General features: G+C 44.4%; 2 protein-coding genes across 6 annotated transcripts in view; one reads left to right on the top strand and one right to left on the bottom strand.

The window, feature by feature from the left end:
• Positions 1-7,914, top strand: part of EVL (Enah/Vasp-like) — a 222,810-nt gene extending 214,896 nt beyond the window's left edge. For 3 of the 4 annotated variants that reach the window (XM_030558771.1, XM_030558769.1, XM_030558770.1), the window contains exons 10-14: positions 373-439; positions 548-607; positions 4,874-4,940; positions 5,382-5,439; positions 7,312-7,914. In XM_030558771.1, coding sequence (XP_030414631.1) covers positions 373-439; positions 548-607; positions 4,874-4,940; positions 5,382-5,439; positions 7,312-7,349 — 290 coding nt within the window. In that variant the 3' untranslated portion in view covers positions 7,350-7,914. The remainder of the gene's footprint in view (positions 1-372; positions 440-547; positions 608-4,873; positions 4,941-5,381; positions 5,440-7,311) is intronic. The other variant, XM_030558772.1, reaches the window with a different exon arrangement.
• A 99-nt stretch (positions 7,915-8,013) lies between these two features.
• Positions 8,014-21,582, bottom strand: part of DEGS2 (delta 4-desaturase, sphingolipid 2) — a 30,073-nt gene continuing 16,504 nt past the window's right edge. For both annotated transcript variants that reach the window (XM_030558774.1, XM_030558775.1), the window contains exons 2-3: positions 19,131-19,873; positions 8,014-10,948 (exon numbers count right to left, since the gene is read on the bottom strand). In XM_030558774.1, the coding sequence (XP_030414634.1) occupies positions 10,802-10,948; positions 19,131-19,873 (890 nt within the window). In that variant the 3' untranslated portion in view covers positions 8,014-10,801. The remainder of the gene's footprint in view (positions 10,949-19,130; positions 19,874-21,582) is intronic.

The raw sequence follows: 21,582 nt of genomic DNA, 5'->3' as shown, positions 1-21,582 counted from the left end.
AATTATACTCATAGTATTTATTCCATATTTCTTCTTTTACTATTTGAGTGATTTTTGTATTAAAAAAGCAAAACTCGGAACTCCACATCTTTTTAGTATGAGGTTAAACATCACTTAACTGGTTGGCACTAGCTTAAGGGGATTGAATTTCATTGCCCCTCCTCTGCATAGATTTTTACTAATACTTTCCCAGTCAAAAGCAGCAGTCATTAATATTCTTTATTGCTAGCCTATCTGCTCCCGTGGATACATCTCTGTAAAGCATCTATCCCAGCTGAATAAATAAATATATAAGAAAAACAGTTTCATGTTTTTACTGTGCAAGGGGGAAAAAAACAGAACTAATAGTAATTCTTCATTCTTACTTTATAGACCCTGGGAAGAAGCCATGGGAAAGAAGCAATTCTGTTGAAAAGCCTGTATCTTCATTACTCTCTAGGTGAGCTGCACAGGTTACTCTCTAGAATAGTGGCACAGTCTTGACTATAAGCATGCTATCTACATAACATGTGCTCAATTCATGTCTTATTTCATTCCATTGCCATAGAAATCCATCAGTGAAGAGTCTTGAAGCTAAGAGCCCCACACAATCCCAACTATCTTCTAGGTACTGAAAAATGATCTGGCTTCTTAACTGTCTCAGCTTGTCCTTTGGGAAATCATGTCATTGTTGAGGCAGCAACTAATATTCATTTGTCCTTGTTGTGACTGTCCTCAGCCTGTTGTGATTTGCTCTTGTCTGCTGCTTCACTAACTCTGAGCCAGAGGCTGGTCTCAATTGGGCGGAGTGGTTGTTAATTTGCCATGCCTGATATCAAAGAAAGTTTGGCTCAGGGAGTTGAGTGGTAGGGCCATGAACTGCCATATGATTTCTATCCCTGGGCCCTCATTCAAGTAAGCATTTGCTTAAGTATCGCTAAAGTCAATGGGACTTAATAACATGCTTCAAATTAAGTGATGCTATTGTGCTTTCCTAAATTGGGGTCCTGTCTCTTGTTTCTGGGGTGAATGGGGAGCATTCTGTGCCACAGGGAAGACAAGGCCCTGCCTGGTGGGTCTCGTTGTCACCTAACAGCCAGAAGAACCCTCCTCAACAGATCTTGCAGGGTGATCTTCGTAACAGGAGACACTTTCATTGCCCAGCATCTGAGAACACTCAAAAGCAGAATCCATCTGGGGGTTTGCACCCAGGAGAGGAAAAATTATTTTTGCATGCAGTAAGGAACATGTGCAGCGAGGAGTGGGGAAGAGGAAATGAAGCTGACTGCAGCATAGGAGCCATCAGAGAGGGCACCCAGGAAAGAGGAGACAGGAACGGTCTGGTTTTGTAGGTGGGAAAGTCAAAGGGAGGAGTCCAACAAAACTCGTCCGTCCAAATGGCTAAATTGCAGGCATAATACATTAATCCCAAGTAATGAAAGGTTAAAGTGTGACATTGGAAAGCTAGAAAGAGGCTTCCTTCCAGTCCTTGGCCAGTACCACAATGCGGCTATCGTATAGAGCTCTGAGTGTTGTTGGGATAAGTTAGGGGTTGGCGGTGGGACATAGGTGCTTTAAATTATTCATTTCAGTAACAAACACTTTCCCTTATTTGGCTGTTATTTTGTGCAATAGTGTTGCTAACACATAGAAAAATAAGTGGGTGATGGCAGATGTCTGTGGGTACTGTGTGAAAGACCAGGGTCAAATCCTGCCCCACATTTCATTGACTTCAGTGGGGTTGCACAGGTGTAACTAAAGGCAAAATTTGGCTTTCTGGGTCTATCCCAGATCCACCATACAATGTCAGCCATTAAAGATGTACCACTTTTCATTAAATACAGATGATCATAGTATTCCCTGTCCTTGCAAGTGCTGAGCTGAAGCTAGTTACCAAGTGCTCACGCGGTGACTGCTGTAAGACCACTGCTGTTTGGAGGATGTTCAGTGGAAAGTGAATTCACATTCTATTCTAGTTCTAGCACGGGAAACTTCTCTGCTTGTTCTCTCACTCAGACACTTCGTGGGTGGGATTTTCAAAAGCACTCCCTGTTGGCCCAGGTCTGCTCCAGCAGAGTCAGTGGGCATTTGACCACAACCAGAGTTAGACCACGACTGAGTCCCTTCAGAAAACCCCATTCATAATCTTGCTTATAGCTCATTTGAGCAGCGTAAGGATCAGAATTTAGGAAACACGAAGGACTTGGTTGTGCAGCTCTTTCTTGGGCTAAAGGCCCACTGGAATCAATGCAAGACTTGCCTAAGAAAGAACTTGCACATAAAGATAGCAGAGCCAAAGCTGAAATGTTCTCATTAGGCATAGGCCACTTGATCTTTTCTAAAACACTTCATAAAGAGTCACCAATTTCAAAACAGGGTTCATAACCTCTACTGGCTATTTTAACAAAGCAAGCCTCTCTAACTCTAACAAAGTCAGCACTCTCAATAACGTCCACTGTGGTGCCCTGGCAACAGGGCCGCTGAGGGGGGGGGGGGGTAGCAAGAGGGGCAATTTGCCCCGGGCTCCGCAGGGGGCCCCCATGAGAGTTTTTTGGGGCCCCTGGAGCGGGGTCCTTCACTCGCTCGGGGGCCCCAGAAAACTCTTGCGGGGCCGGGCCCCGGAGCTTCTTCCACTCCTGTCTTCGCTGGCAGGGGAGTCCTTCCGCTCTGGGGTGGAAGGACCCCCCGCCATCGCATTACCGCCGAAGCGGGACCTGCTGCCGAAGTGCAACCCGGTCTTCGGTGGTAATTCGGTGGCAGGGGGCCCTTCCGTTCAGGGACCCGCCGCCGAAGTGCCCTGAAGACCCACGGCGGGGGCCCCCCGCCACCGAATTGCCGCCGAAGAGCGGGCTGCACTTCGGCAGCGGGTCCCGCTTCGGCGGTAATTTGCAGGCGGGGGGCCCCCCGCCGCGGGTCTTCGGGGCACTTAAGCGGCGGGTCCCAGAACGGAAGGGCCCTCATCCGCCGAACCGGGACCGGCTCTAGACATTTCACCGCACAGGGGGCGCCCTGCCGCTTGCCGGTCCCACTGCTCCGGTGGACCTCCCGCAGGCATGGCTGCGGAGGATCCGCTGATCCCGCTGCTCCGGTGGACCTCCTGCAAGCGTGCCTGCGGATGCTCCACCAGAGCCGTGGGACCAGCGGACCCTCCGCAGGCACGGGCCCCCAGGCCCCCGGAATCCTCTGGGCAGCCCTGCTTGGCAATAGAAAAGAGACAGGACTCAGGTATAGTTACACAAACTGAAGTCTTTGGGACACTGGGTCAAGAAACACAGCTTGTGCTGCACAGCCTTACCACTCAGCTTGCTTAAGGCAGGACTTAGCAATGGGATGGATTGCTGACTACATTCCCTAACACGGTTAGATTAAGCAAACATCTCTTCTTTGGTTTTACCATTATTTTAGCAGCTGACTAAGTCCTGAGCAGTCAAGGCAGTGTTTATTTTATAGGAAATGCAGGTGTGGAGGAGAGAATTAATTTTCAAATGTTTGAGTCAGACATTGATCTTGCAAACTTTCAGCACTGCTACACTAACTAAACAGTGTTGTAGCCATGTTGGTCCCAGGCTGTTAGAGAGAGAAGGTGGGTGAGGTAATATCTTTCATTGGACCAACTTCTGTTGGTGAGGGGGCAAGCTTTTGAGCTACACGGAGTTCTTCTTCACATCTGGGCACTGAGAATGTTTGAGACCTGAAGAACAGGCTCTGTGTAAGCTCAAAAAGGCTGTCTCTTTCACCTACAGAAGTTGGTCCAATAAAAGATATTGCCTCATCCGCCTTGTCACTGTAAATAATTAACAGCCATGAAGACTGCACCCTAAGGTAGCCACAGAACTATCTAGAACTTAATATCATTGATCAGAACTCTTTGGATAAAGTGCTACATTTTAATTCACTCCTCAGCCTCTCCACTGCATTTTAAGATTAGAAAACAAGCTCTTTTGCTGGATGGTAGTGACCAGCTGCAGTCTGCTATCGCAATATAGTGCTGCTTGCTTCCCAAGATACGCTGACTGCAAAATACTCATGAATGCCACAAGAGGGAGTAATGGAACTTTAAAAAAGTTAACCTACTCAAAAGCTGTGTTGGGATTTCACCTAGGTCGGGGGTTCTCAACCTTTTTCTTTCTGAGATCCCTACCCCATCCCACAACATGCTATAAAAACTCCAGAGCCTAGTGGCAGGAGGGGTTTTAGGGCTCTGGACTTCAGGCCCCATGTGGGGGTGGGGAGGCTGGGGCTTCAGCTGTGGGGTTGGGGGGGTTCAGGGCTCCAGGCTTGGGGTTCTGCCCTGTGTGGGCACCGGGGCTCAGGGCTTTAGACTGTGGGAAGCGCCGGGGCTCTCACAACTTCGGCCCCACAGCTCCAGTTCTGGATTCAGCCTCATGGCTCTGCTCCCAGCTTCAGCCCCGTGAGTGATGCTGGGACTCAGGGCTTTAGCCCTGGGGGAAGGAGCGGGGGCTACCAGTGGCTCTACCACTGGTGACTCCACTCCCGGTTTCAGCCCCAAAGGAGACACCGAGGCTCGGGTCTTCAGCCCCACAGCTCAGTTCCCGGCTTCAGCCCAACTGGAGCTGGGGATACCCAGCTTCACCCCCATGACTTCACTCCCGGCTTCAGACCCCCAGGGGGCACTGGGGCTCGGGGCCCTCTGTGGTTCTGTTCCTGGTTTCAGCCCCACACTTCAGCAGCAGGGCCCCCAGCTCCCTGAAACCAGCTTGAGCCCCTCCCCAGGGGGCTGCGGACCCCTGGTTGTGAACTGCTGGTTTAGGTGTTGTGCAACCAGTGACTATTAACATGCTTTAATCGTAATGACAGTAGCAAACACCACATGGCTGAGTAAACATTGCAGAGAATTAATTTGCTCTTTTATCCTTTGTTTCTGTTTCTCAAGGATGAAGCCTGTGAGCAGCAGCAATGATGTGGCTATGGATGCCTTAGATTTTGATCGAATGAAACAAGTGAGTGGGTGTTTGAGCGTAGGGAATTTGATATGTCTTTCCCCTTTGTGTTTGTCATACATGAAGGGCAACTGTTCAGGCTAAATGAAAATAGAAACATCACTTTTTGCCTTTCTGTTTGCCCAAACTTACAAACTCCTAGTATGGAGGAGATCAGAGTAGATCATAGTGGTTCCTTGAAGCTCAGAGGGAGCCAGTCCCACTGTTATTGGATCAAAATGCTTATGCAGCAATGCCACCCTCCTCTTCCCTTTTACATCAGCAGGTACAGAACTCAAGCCCTTTGGTAGTCAGAACACAGGTCCAGAACACAGAATCACTGGACCTAAGGAGTAAAGTTATTTAGCTGGCAGAAGTAGTGGGCTTTTATCATCTACATGGGCCAGCCCGTAATGGAGAACATGGAATTCTGAACACACATCTATTTTTTTGTCTCATCAGGAAATATTGGAGGAAGTTGTAAGAGAGTTACACAAAGTGAAAGAAGAGATAATTGATGGTAAGAAATAGGAAAATAATTGATTTTGATAAGTTTGATCCTGAGAGATTTCACTCAGATTCAACACATAATAAAATAAAAGCTGCATAGAGTAGTTTTACAACTACTATCCAAGAAGGTCTTTGTTAAATATGTATTAGTTATATGTAGATATGAAATAGATTTGACAAGTATGGATGTGACTATTGCTCAGAAGCTGGAGTGGAACCACAAGAGACAGCAGTATCTACCCATACTGAGTTTTGATCACTCAGTTGCATTTTTACATGCCTTGTTTGTGTGTGCTGTTTTGAAGCTTGAACACAAGGCATTCAGTCTGAATCTTTTCAGCAGTTTTGCTTTGCCTTTTGGGGATGGCATAGCTTTTACCTGGCTTCCTGATTTCAAAGTCAACTGTGTATGTACATCAAAGCTTCATATAAGGGATTTTTACCAGCAATACAAAGATTGCACTCCTTTCATGCATATCTAACTGAGATGCTTAAAGCTCAGCCAGCACATGTTTAAATGCAGACTGGAAAGAAGGAAGTTCTGCTGTCCTTGGTTTTTCAGTTACTCTGCTATGCTATGAATTCTCACCTGTGGTAAATACAATAGGGTTTTAAATCTCACATAGAACAAAACTGAGTTTCTCCACGTGTGTGGCTTTGTTCATTCAGTAAGTTTTGCCCTACCTTAAACAAACTGACTAGATTCCGATACTGGCTGCTGTTCTAGCAGAGAAAACACCCATAACCTAGTACTGTTCCAAGACCAAAGGATATTGTTTATACAGCAATAAAAACACTCCATTACAGAATTGCTGGGGTCATTGAACTTGTTACTAAGGCATCTGAAAAGAAGCAAAAATAAATCTTGATTTAGTATTTACAACTCCATCCCCTAATTTCCTGTATGACAATTTATTAATTATAGGTGGTACCATATCAGAGCATTGGTGTATCAGGGTGATGGTTCTGAGAATTCCCCACAATGCATCCAGCAAATTATGTAATAGCATACACTGGGGCCAAACCCCCCTTCCCCACAGCTGCAGTGATTGTAATCTAAATCTCAGAAGATTTGTTTGTCTCATAAGCTTGGTTTTTTAAACATATAGCAAAATACAGTTTTCTAGAATGATTATGAAACTACATAAAAAGAATACAAATTTCTATAGACTGCGATTGTCAATAGGAAGTGTCAGACTTTTCCATGCACATCAGCACTAGCATAGAATGAACTGTGTGTTCCATTTGTTGGGTGGAGGAAAGAGAGTCAGAATTCTTTGGCTCTGATCCCACCTGGCTGTATGACCTACGCTGTAATACTTGACCTGTACATATGTACACACAAGGGCAGTGTGAGGCTTAACTTATAAAGCACTAAACAGTATTATAGAAATGTGAACCTTATTTTTGTGTGTGTATTAATATAATGTATTGTTAAAAGACATTGGAAAAAATTGATACTATTTGACTCACATTTGCAGTTCGGGGCAACATACTGGTGGTGTAAGGCAGCCTAATTGTGGTGCCATTGAAATCAGTGGGAGGTTTGCCTTTGATTTCAATGGATGCGGAAGCAGACACAAGGAGTGCAATTTGGGAGGCCCCCGGGGCAAATTTTAACAGGAAAAGCAACAATTAGGTGTGTGTCAGAAGGTACAAAAGAGAACAGCCCTTTCACCCCTCCAACCTTCCATACGCAAGTTTCTTACTGCGTCCTCTTGTTTTTCCCCAGCTGCAATCCCACCCTTTTGCCCCCTTTGCTATGCAAGTTACTCACATCCTCTTACCAGTGTATAACTTACACTACCTCTGCCTTTGGCTCTGAGTATTTACCGCCACTGGGAGTAGTTGTCTGAATTAACGTTTTGGTTTGGTTTTCCAGCCATAAGGCAGGAGTTGAGTAGAATCAGTACAACATAATGACTGCACAGCTTCTGCGAGGTACTAAGGATGCTGGGAAGATTGGACCATTTCTAAGTGTACCAAGGTCATGCAAGATGGTGAAAGAGGACACCTGCACTGTCTTTGTTCTTAAACCCTTTTTATTAGCAGACTGAGCACACTTTGAAGCTTGCTGCTGCCTTGGATTTGCTTCATTTTAAAAAGTCTTAATCTAAAGAAAATATTAAATTTTAAATTTCTGGATTTTTTAGATTTCATTTGACACGGCACATCAGATTTGTCAGCCTTTTTTGTATTTTGTATTTGCTTATTTAAATGTATTATGTTTCTTTTTAGTAGTAGGTAAGAAAACATGTGAACCATTTGCTTTTAATAGATGACTTCAAAGTAATTTTACTGGTAGTCTGCAATGTAAATGAAGATCCTTTGCCAACAGAAATGTATTGTGGCATCACCAGAAGAAACAGAGACGTTAATTGTCAGCCAACAAGGTCTTTGACTCAGAGTTATCACAATATTAAAACGGTACGTCAGTGCACAAAGGTATCTGTGTTCATATTGGTAATAAACTGTTTATTGTCCATATGGCCCTGCTTTTAGTTTTGTTCATTAGTTGCTCTAGCTTTGCACTTTAATTTCACTGTGTTGCTGTGGTGTGTTTTCTTGCTGGTTTTGGAGGCTCTGCTGAGAACACAAGAGCAGGGCTGCCTGCATGTTGTGAAATCTCATGTAACATTCATTTTTAATAAAACAAGCAGGAGAGGCCTGTCAATGTAGCATTAACCTGCACATCAGAATCTGGCCAAGCAGGCAACTCACTACCTACTCCCCTTTCCCTGACCACTCATAGCAGTGCAATGCCAGCTGTGCAGCAGCTCCAGGTGGGGAACAGCTGACTGCTAGCCCCATCTTCCTGCAGCAGTTGAGGCACAGGGTCTTACCTCTGCCCGCCGTCTATGTTGACCAGGGCCAGACTGCAAACAGGCTACTAGAATCTGGAAATACTGCATCCTAGAGTCTGTCACAGCCCTGCAAGCTCATATTGTCATCAGTAGCATTTACTGACCCGTAGTTGGTCCCAGTGTCCCACTGCTCCACTCAGACCATCACCACTAACCCCTCCACTCTCTCATTCATTCCCTTCCTGCCTCCCACAAAAAATCCCAACCCCATTCCCTGACTTTTAATTTGTAAAGGGGTTTTTGTTCTGTTTTTAAGAAGGCTGCAGCCTACTCAAAGCAAGGGTGAGTGACAGAGTTAACAACTGCAGCCCCGCCAGCCATGCTGGTGCAGCTTTACTGATGTTCTAAAAATTTCCCATGGTTGCTCACAAGCAAAGCCTAGGGGCTGCCTTTAGACAACATTTCAATTGAAATTGGGTATTTCAACCTCTGTGTTGTCACACTGCAGTCCTGGAGGCAACGTTGGTACCCAGTACTTGATCTTTATTTTCTGTAGTCCAGCAGTGCCTGACCACTCAGCTCTTACTACTTGTGCAATAAGTAGGGGCCATTCTTTCAGCCAAGTATAGGCTTGAGAATTTCTGCTAACTTAGGTCTGTTTAAGATTTACAAGAGCAGAATCCTTGTTCTATCCTCCTGCCCGTGATCATTTTGAATGGCATGAGAAAAATCAAACAGTTTGAGCTCACGTCTTATTTAAAACTATTTTCTGCCCACAACTGCTACTGAAGCAGTAGCTCCTGCAGTCAGCTTTTTAAAAGCCCAGATCTCTTGAACTGTGTGAACTTCTTATTTCTTGAGTGAAGTCAAATCTGTTGGTCCCCAAGCTGAAGAACATGTAGTATTTTATTTAGTCTTCTGGCCTCTCTTTGAGCAGTGCTAAATTAACAGAAAAAGCAACATAGAGGCAAGTAATGAGGTAGTAGCTGGTACAACAGAGGAAGGATGGTTTGATTAATAGTAAACAAAGACGGCCAAGAAATTAGGAGAGGGTAAGGGTGCCTTGTAATGTTAGAAGTTTACTTAATAGCAATCCAGTTTATTAATCTTCCACAAGTCTCTCAGGCAGGGTTAAGAAATCTGCCAGGCTAGTTTATACTGTAAATTGAAAGCAGCAAGACACAGTGAAGCAGAATGGAGGGAGGGATATATTTAGAAATAGCAGAAGTTTAGACATTTATGTACAGTTTGTTTTTCTGTACAAATGAAATGATTCACAGAAGTTTTATAGTAAGGTAACATTGTAGAAGAGTGTTACGTCTTGAGCTAGTCTGTTAAGTGAAATTAAAACAGTTCAGCACATAGTGCAGTTGTCCTATAAGATGTTAAATGTTAATTGACGGTAGTAGAAACCCTGTTTCTCAGCTTGCACATCCAAGAGAATAGAAGCTTATGGCTTTTCCCTGAGTGCATTAGCTCCAGAAAGGCTGTGGTTGATCTCCTCTTGGAATGTGGTTCTGTGTTCAGGCATAATGGCACCATTCTTATTCAACAGATGCATATGTACTATATGTATTGAATCATACTTAACAAACATTACAGGCAGGAGGTTGGCCCTGCAGAGCTAATGCCAGAGAAAGTTGAATGAGCTAGGTTTTATTCTGACTCACATGTTAAGCAGCATCAGGACTGATGTCTCAAGGGGAGTGTGCTTGGCAAACTGAAAAGAAATCTCTCCACTACATTGATTAAGTTGATTCCTATGAGAATAAGAAATGAAGTTCCATCGTCATTTGTACAGTCACAGTTCAGAGCACAAATTCTCTGGATATGACAAACCATACCATTGTGTTGCTCATGGTAATAAGATTCCAAGGGGTTTTCCACCTACTGCATTTTGGGTCAATCCCTGCCTTCCTAAACCCATATAATGTAGCAGCAATACTGCAGCAGCTGTTGACCCAGCTGTTATCTGCTCAGAAACCACGATGTAGCTCAGAGATGACTGTACTTGAAGTAGCATGTATAAGACAGCCCTAGCCCTCATCCATCCAAGGAAGCAAGGGGTTGAGTTTGCTCTTGAATCCATGCTGCCTCCTGCTTGCATTGACCTGTTAAGGCAAGCCAATCACCTGTTGAAGTGTGTGTCTCCATTCCTCCAAAGATTAGAAGCATTCTGCACCACAGAACAGGTCTAAACTGAATCTCATGCCACACATGCATGGTCCTGATGAAAAGGGGGAGGGGCGAAATGTTTAATGTGGATTTAAAATGTAACAGTTTCACCCAGATACAAAGGATGGTGCATCTATATAGCCTCTGCTATAAACATACATGTGATATCCTGCCAAAGAGCAATGTTACATAAGCAAAAATCCTTTTAATAAAATTTACAGTATTCTAAAAGACAGTGCCTGTGGTTTTTGCTTCAATATTTCATCACCTTTGGTACTACAGAAAAGGTAAGTGCATAGAAATATTACTTCAGATCATTTTTAGCTCTGAAAACTCAAGTTCACAAAGAATGGATTTTTTTTTTACATTATTAATGACGATGCTAAAGCAAATCTATTGGTTTTCTGTTGCTAGTTTGCATATTCTCTTAATCCGTGAGTAAGGACCAATGGTGTCATCAAAAACAAAATCCCAGAGAACTCGACACCAAGACTGGTGCTGAGGAAGGTTGTCATAATATTCTGCTGCTATCTTCTTCACCTGAAAAGAACAAGAGACCATTTAACCAGCATTGCATTGTCAGAGGTTCTTCTGGATCTAGCTTAGATTGTGTCTTACCCAATTTAACTTTTTAAGATCCACACCATTAAGTCTTTCAGTGAAAAGCATCCCATGTCACAATCTGCTCTATAACTATGAATGATGTAGCATTTTTGACAACTAGTTCTCATGGACAGAAATGAACTAGAGTTCCACATTTTCCTCTGAGTATTTTTGCTCACAGTGTTTAGTAGTGCACTTTGTATGACTGAAATACACCAGCTACAGCCTTGCTTGCACAGGAAATAAAAAATATTACAGAAACCAAAGTCTTTTTAGCTGTATCATCTAAATTCTGTTCCATTTTGTTTCCCTATTTAATAGTTGCTGTTAACTTAGTCTCAAACTAATCTGGCATCCCGTTAAATTTTCCTGTAGACACAGGCCTGAAGGAATTCAGGGATGTTCTGGTTCTAGAACTTCCGTTTAAAAAAAAACCCAATTCTGATCTGTATCTAGAGCCAGTTGGAAACTTCATAATGGGCTTCTATCTCCAATGGACTGAACCAAACCCTTTGGTCCCAACATGCCTTCAGAATTTGAAAATATGGGTCTGAATCTGATCTTTGTATTTTAGTTCCACGGGACTAGAATTCAGCAGTGTTTTGAGGCTGGAAGGGAGACATGAATTAGTCCGATTCATCATGAGAACAAGGCCTTGTTATGAGCTATCAGGACTCCACCACAGCATAATTCATGCATTTTGTGACACCCACTTTTATTCCTGAACCCTTAAACATGTTCAGGTGTCATAATTCAGTGAGAGATCAAACCAGTTCAGAAGACACTAAGTGCTGCTTGACCACAGTTCTGTTTCTCCCTATGCGCCTTTACTAGTTGGTATTTTAGCAGCACATCTGATCTCAGACTGACAGAAATTCACCTTGCCTGCTCTCGCTATTGCTGTAGGTACGTGCACTCTTCCCATATAGCTGAGTTTTCATTTGGGGGTTGTAAACATTAAAATGGTTTTAAAAACTTGCTCAGAGTTAAAGATTTTTAGTGAGACAAGAAGACATCTGAAGTCTAGCTTTGGCAGGGAGTTGGTTTTGCAGGTGGTAAGGACAGCATGAAAAGGAAGAGATTTCAAGAACTCATGGAAGGGGGAGGCTAAAGAAACTTTAGCACTAGCAATATAGTGGTGATACGGGTGCTCTTACTGATAAACAGCTGAGCACTCTGCTGCTGCACGTACTTGAGCGTAGCAACAAGAGAATCAGTGGCACCGCTGTACATTTCCACAAACCTGCCAAGATTATTCTTACCTAGGCAGATTTTTTTTTTTTTATTGAACTCAGCCCTTTAGACAAACAAAAGCCATAGTGTCCCAGGCAAAGTAGCAGAGCTGAAACCAGGTTTCCTTCCAGAACATTATTTACCCAGTATTTAAAAGCCAGCAAGGTTGTTGAATGCAATAAAAATTCCCCCATTTAAACTTGGACTTTTATGAGCCATTCTTCCCATGAAGCCATTTATATGCAGCTTTTGACCTTCAATGAAAGAGTTTAAGAAATTTAGATAAAGTGTAAACCAGTATTAGTTACACTGTAAATTCATTTACCTGTTTTTATAGTTCTCCTTTGGCATGAATTGTGTAATACATCCCCCAACACACAAGAAAAAAAGTAGTAACTATGTTAATAAGGGCTTGAATAAACAGCTATATAAATGCAAGGGCTAAAAGCAATCCACAAGCCTTACAACCAATACATACACCTCCCATGAGATGGTGTCCTGGAACAATACCTTAGGGTTAAGAGCCAGTTCTGATTATCACATTCTGCTGTCTCGTAAAATGGCATTGTTTCCATTAGAAAAGATTCTTCACAACCTATTTTAAAGCTATTGTGAAGGGCTGATTATATGCAGTATAAGAACAGTGCCTAAATTTCACCCTAGAGCAGGTGACCGTGACCCATATGTAGTATTTATGTATCAGATCAGGAAAGAGGATGATTGTATGGGTAAGGTACTGGCCTAGGACTCTGTGGCAGAACCAGGGGCTAAATCCAGCTCTCCAAACTCCCTGCATGACCTTGATGCACAGAGGGCATATGAGTTGAGATTAATCCCCCCCTTCCATAACAAAGGGATAATCCTTCCTTTCCCTCACCCTTTGCTTGGCCATTTAAATTGTAAGCTCCTTGGAGCAAGCCTTATCATTATATGTTTATGCAGTGTCTACTAAATGGGGCTCAAGGCTCTAGATGCTACTGCAATACAAATTAATAGTTACATTAGCAAAGCACACTAGGCTCTTTGGGGAAGTGTGAAATCCACTAAGACTATTAGATCATCTCCCTCTCCCCTGAAATACAGCCACCACTGGAATGGTAAAGCAACTGCATATGATGGTTTGTGAAACTAGTGAGAGAATTTTAGGTAAACTGATTTAGCCAGGATAGCACAGTAACACCCTTATAACACCCTTACTCTTGCAATAGTATCATGGGGTTTTTAAATGGCCCTGGATAATCAGGAACTTGTTTTTAATGTCCCATCTGAGTCTACAGCTCTGACAGCACATTTCTCTTCACCATGCCTCCTTTACCTTAATGCTAAGGCAGTGGTTCCATAAGACTGAGGGCTTGTCTACATCAGAAAGTTGCAGCGCTGGTGAGGGAGTTACAGCGCTGCAACTTTGAGAGTGTCCACATCTGCAGGGCATCACCAGCGCTGCAACTCCCTGTTTGCAGCGCTGGCCGTACTCCCGTTTTGTCTCGGGTGTAGAGGATCCAGCGCTGGTGATCCAGCGCTGGTAATGCAATGTAGACACTCACCAGCGCTTTTCTTGACCTCCGTGGAAGGAGGAAGCCTCTGGTAATCAAGCTGGTTTCCTTTCCCGGTTTGCTCTCTCGGTCCCGGAGCCAGCCAGCAAACCGCAGGGAAGGAGACCTGCTTGCTCGGGGTTCCGGGACCGATAGAGCAAACCGGGAACGCCGCGGTTTGCTCTCTCGGTCCCGGAGCCAGCCAGCAAACCGCGGGGAAGGAGACCTGCTTGCTCGGGGTTCCGGGACCGAGAGAGCAAACCGGGAACGCCGCGGTTTGCTCTCTCGGTCCCGGAGCCAGCCAGCAAACCGCGGGGAAGGAGACCTGCTTGCTCGGGGTTCCGGGACCGAGAGAGCAAACCGGGAAAGGAAACCAGCTTCGCCGCGGTTTGCTCTCTCGGTCCCGGAACCCCGAGCAAGCAGGTCTCCTTCCCCGCGGTTTGCTGGCTGGCTCCGGGACCGAGAGAGCAAACCGCGGCATTCCCGGTTTGCTCTCTCGGTCCCGGAACCCCGAGCAAGCAGGTCTCCTTCCCTGCGGTTTGCTGGCTGGCTCCGGGACCGAGAGAGCAAACCGCGGCGTTCCCGGTTTGCTCTCTCGGTCCCGGAACCCCGAGCAAGCAGGTCTCCTTCCCTGCGGTTTGCTGGCTGGCTCCGGGACCGAGAGAGCAAACCGCGGCGAAGCTGGTTTCCTTTCCCGGTTTGCTCTCTCGGTCCCGGAACCCCCCTTGAAGCCGCCCAACAGCGCTGCAGTGTGGCCACATCTAACACCACTTGCAGCGCTGGTTGCTGTAAGTGTGGCCACTCTGCAGCGCTGGCCCTATACAGCTGTACTAATACAGCTGTAACAACCAGCGCTGCAAAATTTTAGATGTAGACATGGCCTGACTGCTGTCTATTGAGCATCGCTGCCACATCCTACAGCACTGGGATTTTCTCTGCCTGCCATGGAGGTATGGGCACAGGTTGTTTAATTATTCAACAGGCATCAAGCTCCTCATATTGTTCTCCAATCCCATGATTAAGCATCCTGCTGTAGTGACAAACTCCTGCTCATGTTTTGAAAGGAGCTGAACAGATCTGGCTTTAAGGTCAGTTTAAATCGCAGCTCTCAGGCTCTCTACATTACACAAATTGTGTGCCCAGAATTGTATGGTTCCCCTAATATGCTCATAACATCTCATGTAAGAGTGCCCTATAGTTTATAAGCACATCAAATCCGGTTTCAGTTAAATATGCTGCTAGCAATATTAGAGTCCACTTTAAACTGTTTCAGCCTAAATCATCGTATCAGTAACGCTTCAGAAAGTTTCCCCAATATTATCCCACTGTGCATGGGGAACGAGGCTTTATAGTTCCCAGAATCCACTGTTTCTAAGAGCAGACCCAGGCTCTGCAGGATTGGTATGCAGGGGACACACTAAAATGATTTGGAGCAGCCCCACTGCAGTTGTGGAGCAAAATGGCAACATGACCGGCAGGTCTAGCATGGATCCAGGTTGTGCATAAAGCAGTTCCAGTTCAATAAGGAATGGTAGTGCCATAACCAACCCCAGGGCCCGAGCAGCAGCAGCAGCATCAATAGAGCTCTGGGGCTGGTACCACTAGAAAGCGAGAATGAAGTATTGAGCTTCGGAAACCTTACCTTAAAAATGTATCTGTTTGAACAGCAGCAGTAGATTTAATGAATTATCTACAAGTGAAGTTCATGATATCTGTGTACCTAGACACTCAACTTCCCTGCTTTTTATTCAGCACTTAAAGATTGCAAATATACATGTCCTAAACATTGATTCGCTAGTGGCTGGAAGACACCAGCATTTTGAGGGTTAAGTTTGATGACCTGTTACCTCTACTGCAGGGGTGGGCAAATGTTTGGGCCCCAGGACCATATCTGGGTGGGAAAATTGCATGCAAGGCCATGAATGTAGGGCTGGGGCAGGTGATTAGGGGGCAAGAGGAAGTGCAGGGTGTGGGGGGGGTGCAGTGTGCAGAAAGGGGCTCTGGGCAAGGAGTCGGGGTGCAGAGTATGGGGAAAGGGCTCAGGGAATGGGGTTGAGTGCAGGAGGGGTGTGAGGTGCAGAAGGAGTTTGGCAGAGTGCTGCTTACCTGGAGCAGCTCTAGGGTGGCAGCGGCATGCACCAGGGCCAAGGCAGGCTCCCTAGCCCCACAGCATCCCTGCAGCCCCAGGGGGAGGGGGTGTAGAGGGCTCTGTGCAGTGCCCTGGCCTGTAGGTACCTTCCCCAAAGCTCTCATGGGCCACGGTTCCTGTTCCCGGCCAATGGGAGCTGGGGGGCAGTGCCAGCAGGCAAAGGCAGAATGTTTTCTCTCTCTCCCCCACAAAGCCCTGACGGGCCACATGTGGCCCGTGGGTTGTAGGTTGCCCACCCCTGCTGTATTGTGACATACTGGAAAGTGCACTGAAATAAAAGTACTGAAGTTTCTGTGCAGTTCTGCTTTGTAGTGTTTGTTGATGTACTACTCCTGTAAAGAAATCCAACATGAAAACAGCTAGCATGTTTAGTTGTCTATGCTAATAGCATCACAGAACATGAACCATGTACACTGATTTGGACATAAAACTTGAATTCAACTCCTTTTCCTTATTTTAAAACCATAATACTGACAGCCCAACAAACTGAAGTTAAATTGCTACTAAATGTACTTTGGCCTGATAAGGACAGGTATCCTATAATAGTTATCCTTCCACTCCCCTAACACCTGCTATAGTATTACTGTGGACTACTGCCCTCAAGAAGTAATTTCATTTGAGCCCAGTACCATTATCTCAAAGAAAATGGGAGCACTGTGATTAGAGTATAGGACTGGGAGTCAAACACCTGAATCCTATTCCTGGCTGTGCCACCAGCTTCGTGCATTATCTTGAGCAAGTTACTTTACATCTCTGCCCCATCTGTAAAATGGGGATACCAACACTCTTTCTTCACAGGGCTGGTGTGAGGCTTAACCTGTTAAGGTATCAAAACTCTTTACAAACACTATGGAAGGCATTACAGCAGCCTGAAGCATTGCCCTAATGTCTACAAGAGAGACTTGATAACTAGTTGGCAGCTAGTTGTTGAGGCCAGTGCTTATCATCCTGACCTGTACTGCCTCACTGTTTACTTGTCCTTCCCTTCAACCATCTGATGGCTCCTCTCTTACACTGCTTGCAAGCACTTTCAGGCAGGGACTTTTTGTTCTGTTTCTACAGCACCCAGGCACCATGGGATACCAGGCTATGACTGGAGCTCCTAGGTGCTACTGCAATTCCAATGCTTTACTACAGCTGTGTTCATCATCTTCCAAACTGAGTGCTGGAGTAGTGCTGAAAGTCTAAGGAAAGAATAGGGGAGGGAGACCAACAGTGATAAAAGGTATGTGTAAAAATAAAACAGTTAATAAGCCAGCTACTTCCACTGCTTCTGCTATCAGGTTAACTTGTGCTTCAGACAAGCACAGCTACTCGTTATTTTGAGGCAGTCAGTCTAGTAAGCCTGGTTTTGCACCCTGCCCAATACTTTCCCCACAAAGTTTAATGAATAACTCCTTTGCCTCAGGTAATACCCAGTGTAACAATAGATCTTTTTGTCTAATGATTGGGGGGCGGGGAAGAGATTTGCATTATCATTTGGAGCATTTTTACAAGGGTGTCAATTCTATAGATAAGTAGAATGGCTCTGCTTAGCACTGACCAGAAGAGAGTGCAATATTATTAAATCTGACAGTGAAAAAAAATTCACACAAAGACTAGTCAGCCTTTAGCATTACATGTTTTTCTTTAAAATTGGTACTTCAGGACAGGATACTAATCTCATGATATACAAGAAAAGCAGTCATCCCACAGCTCACTGAAGGAGGAGAGGAGTTCTACTGCCGTCATGTGGGGCTCACATTTTAACAGCTACACCTCAACCCCGACAGAATGCGACCCGATAAAACACAAATTTGTATATAACACGATAAAGCAGTGCTCGGGGGTGGGGGGGGGCTGCACATTCCGGCAGATCAAAGCAAGTTCGATATAACACGGTTTCATCTATAACACGGTAAGATTTTTTGGCTCCCAAGGACAGCGTTATATCGGGATAGAAGTGTACTAGGTTACAGCATAGCACAATGTTTCCTGTTTCTATTCAGAGATCTTCTGAGGGTCACACTGATGCAGGTTTTTCCAATGGCAAACATGTTGCTTAGGACATTCTGAATGAGCCTTATGCGATTGATATTTAGCTTAATCTTCTATTTCTGATAAGCAAATGAAAGTGCAGTGCAAGGTCCATTTATTCCCTCATTTCCCCATTATGTGCAAGACCTGATCATACTCAAACAGCTCCCATTACGTACTTGCTGATAGATAAAGCTAAAGGTTCTATATCCAAAGGACGAACTATATTAGAGGATTCAACAATTCCATGGTTAAGCACTGCAGTCCAGTAGACCTAATGAAGTAAGTTATTTCAAGAAATGTTACCCCATTCAAATAATTTGACAAATCAAATCAATTTTTTAACCATCAATGCAGCAGAGTGTTTTTGAGGGCCACTCATTCTATCCTAGCCTGTTCCTTTAAGTGAGCTAGTGCAGCATGTGCACGAAATGGTCCCTCCAACTGTTGCAGTACTTGTGCATTGTTGTATATCCCATAATTTTAATCACAGCTCCCTGGAGTAGGTGCAGCATGCATTTGTTAGTCTTTTATCTGTTGAACTGAAGGATTTTTGTAGTGTCCAAAGCCCTGAATGCTCATTAAGCAGGTACAATATAACCACTCTGTATGCAATACTATATTATCACCTACATATTTGGCCTGTTCCAGTGGCGGGGGGGCACAAGCACCTGAACCACGGCCCTGCTCTTCCACACAGTTCATCACCCCCACTCCCCTCAAAGCCCTGCCCCTGCACTGCCCCTTCTCATTTGTAAGGGGGGGGCCATGGGTCCCTCCCTGCCCCATTCCAGTGCCCTGCCCATATATGAAGGGCACGATTTTAGACCTAGATGTACCTCCATCCCATAAAACCTATTAATCTATTTCCACCATTGCACATATATTGTACACTACAATAAGCTGAAGAGGCCAAACTTAGGAAGTTGAAGAATTGGAACTCTTAGGTAATGTTTTTCATGCAAAAGAAATTACTATCATATTGTTAAACCCCCTTGCATTGTCTGTGTGTAACCCTCCCCCGCACTCCCATTTTTGGGACTTTGACCTCTATTTTCTCCCACAACGGTCTTTTGGCAGGTTGAAAGGTATGCTTTAGCCTTAGTTAAAAGTGGATATTGTCATAACACAAGCCATTCCAAATTAAGCTACTCTAGCAACTTTTACAAGGATCCACAAATATACTTACCATTGGCAGCTTGGATCCAGGAATGCTGGGGAAATCATGGTGCTCCATGTGGTAGCCTGCATTAAAGGTGATCCAGTTGAGAGGTCCATAATAAGAATAGGTTTCGTAGCCTTTTAAGAACATGTAATGTTCTGCTATGAAGTGCCCAGCAATAGGATGCAAACCCATGCAAAGTAATGTGCCTGCTATTAAATAAATAACAGGCTTCAGGCCCCATAGGTAGTAGATTATAAAATCAAAAGAGAATTGCACCAAGGCATTAAATATTTCCATCTGAGTAACTGCTTTGGGGTTCACGTAAAGAGGTCTCAGGCTGTAGAAGAATGGTTGGAGGATGAGCCAAATAAATTTTCGAAATGGAGTGCAAAAGAACCAGCCTTCAAAGTCAGTTGGAACATCCACATCCAAAATGTCTCCACCAAGGTATCGATGATGGTCAATGTGGTATTTCTTGAAGGAGGCGGAGTAAGGAAGTCCAAATGGCAGGTTGGCAAACACTGCAAACCATCTATTCCACTTAGCCTGCTTGTTACCAAAGGCAACATTGTGTGAAATATCATGGATTGCTAGCGCCATTGAGTGATTAATGCAGCCCCCAAAAGCATAAGCCCAAAAGAAAATCCATTTCCAAGATAAATCTTTCACCAAGTAGCAGGCTAGAAGCTGTGTCAACACCATTCCAGACACAATCCATTTAAAGTGGGGATCTGGTCCCATTAGAGATTTAATTGTTGGATATTTGGCTGAAGGGGGGGGGGAGGGAGAAAAAACAAGACAACTCATTAAGTATCAGGAAAGTAAGCATAGTCACCATGTGCATTCCTCTCTAATTTCTTCCACTAAAATTTTATGCACCGGGGCCTAGTCGTTCAGAAAGTAGTGCACAGGTACAGAATTCCTCCCATGTGGTGTGCATTAACCCTACTGAAAGAGTAGCTTCAAACACTGTTACCCTGCACCAAGCCTCTCTTGAGTAAAATGTACAGCTCTGATATCTGGTCCCTGGTACCCCGTGCACTGGTAAGTGGGATGGGGAATGTGTGGTTGTATCCTAAGAGCCACTAAAGTAAAAACTGCAGGAGCACCTTGTATCAAGCAAGTCACTTCCCTGGCTATTTGACCTGATCTGATTGACATTTCTCTGCTTTAGATAATAGCAGATTGATGGTAGAACCACAGAATGGACCCCAAAGTAGACAGAGGTGTTTTGACACCCACAAACCAGAGGTGCTAACAGGGGAGCAGAATATTGAACACAAGACATCCATAGAGAGCACACTTGTGTGCTCTTTTGTACAGGCCCCAACAAGGGAAAAACACTAGCATTTTACTCAATCTGACCTTTTTAAAATCACCAATGGTTATATCAGGAACCAGTCCTCGTTTGCACTGACATCATAAGAGAAACCAATGCTATAATTATCAGGAGAAAGGAAGGAAGATAGGTGGTAGATTTCCATATCTTTGCGTTCATTAGCCTTAGTAAAGTTACATACCAGGGTCAGGTATGAATGCCACCCAGAAAAATCCATAATAACCTTATATAGTTCTGACTGTGGGTCTTCACAGCACCATGAAAAGATATTGCGAAGAGATAAGACATCTGATTCATCCCCCAGTCTAGTTCATGATTGCTGCATACAGACCATTTACTAAAATGCTATATCCAATCCAGTTTTAAGTAGTTATCAATATATGTAGCTACAGCATTAGAGATCCATTACAAGACATTTGTTATATGGTAGGAACATGCTTCTGATATAAAAGATGTAAAGTATTTGGCAACATAGTCCTTTAATTGATCAGGATGTCCTATTTTGCACTTTACTCTTTTGGGTGTGTCTCTATAAGAAATTCTATTTTAACTGCTAACCCTCAATTTATGCAACATGATGTGATAGAATTAGTGTGTAGTAAAAGATATTGACAGTGCTCAGCATTTCCAGTTAATACTAGCTATTGGGAAACACTGAAATCCTTCGAGCAAGGTGCTATATAAATGTAGAGTATTTGTCACTCTAAGTGCCCATAACAGGAGCTGTGTGTATTCATGAAGCATCATGCACTTCAATGGTGATAATGTTATCATAGAATATCAGGGTTGGAAGAGGTCATCTAGTCCAACCCCCTGCTCAAAGCGGGACCAATCCCCAGACAGATTTTTACTCCAGATCCCTAGGTGGCCTCCTCAAGGATTGACCTCACAACCCTGGGTTTAGCAGGCCAATGCTCAAACCACTGAGCTATCCCTGCGCCCCTCCCCACTTGCCCCAAAATAGGTGTCAAAGAAGAAACCATACGTTTTACATAAGGATCATGAATTCAAATTCTTCCAGAAGGTATTACACATTCTGTAAATTCTGATTTATTCTTTACAATGAAAGGAGATTAATTTGACTAAATATACTGTGGGGAAATCATGGCATCTCTACTCATACGCTTACCTGGGAGC

The sequence above is a fragment of the Gopherus evgoodei genome, chromosome 4 (genome assembly GCF_007399415.2).
Source record: "Gopherus evgoodei ecotype Sinaloan lineage chromosome 4, rGopEvg1_v1.p, whole genome shotgun sequence".
NCBI classification, from domain to species: Eukaryota; Metazoa; Chordata; order Testudines; family Testudinidae; genus Gopherus; species Gopherus evgoodei.
Note: the sequence above shows the minus strand (reverse complement) of the source record. Positions and strands in the feature narration are given on the sequence as shown.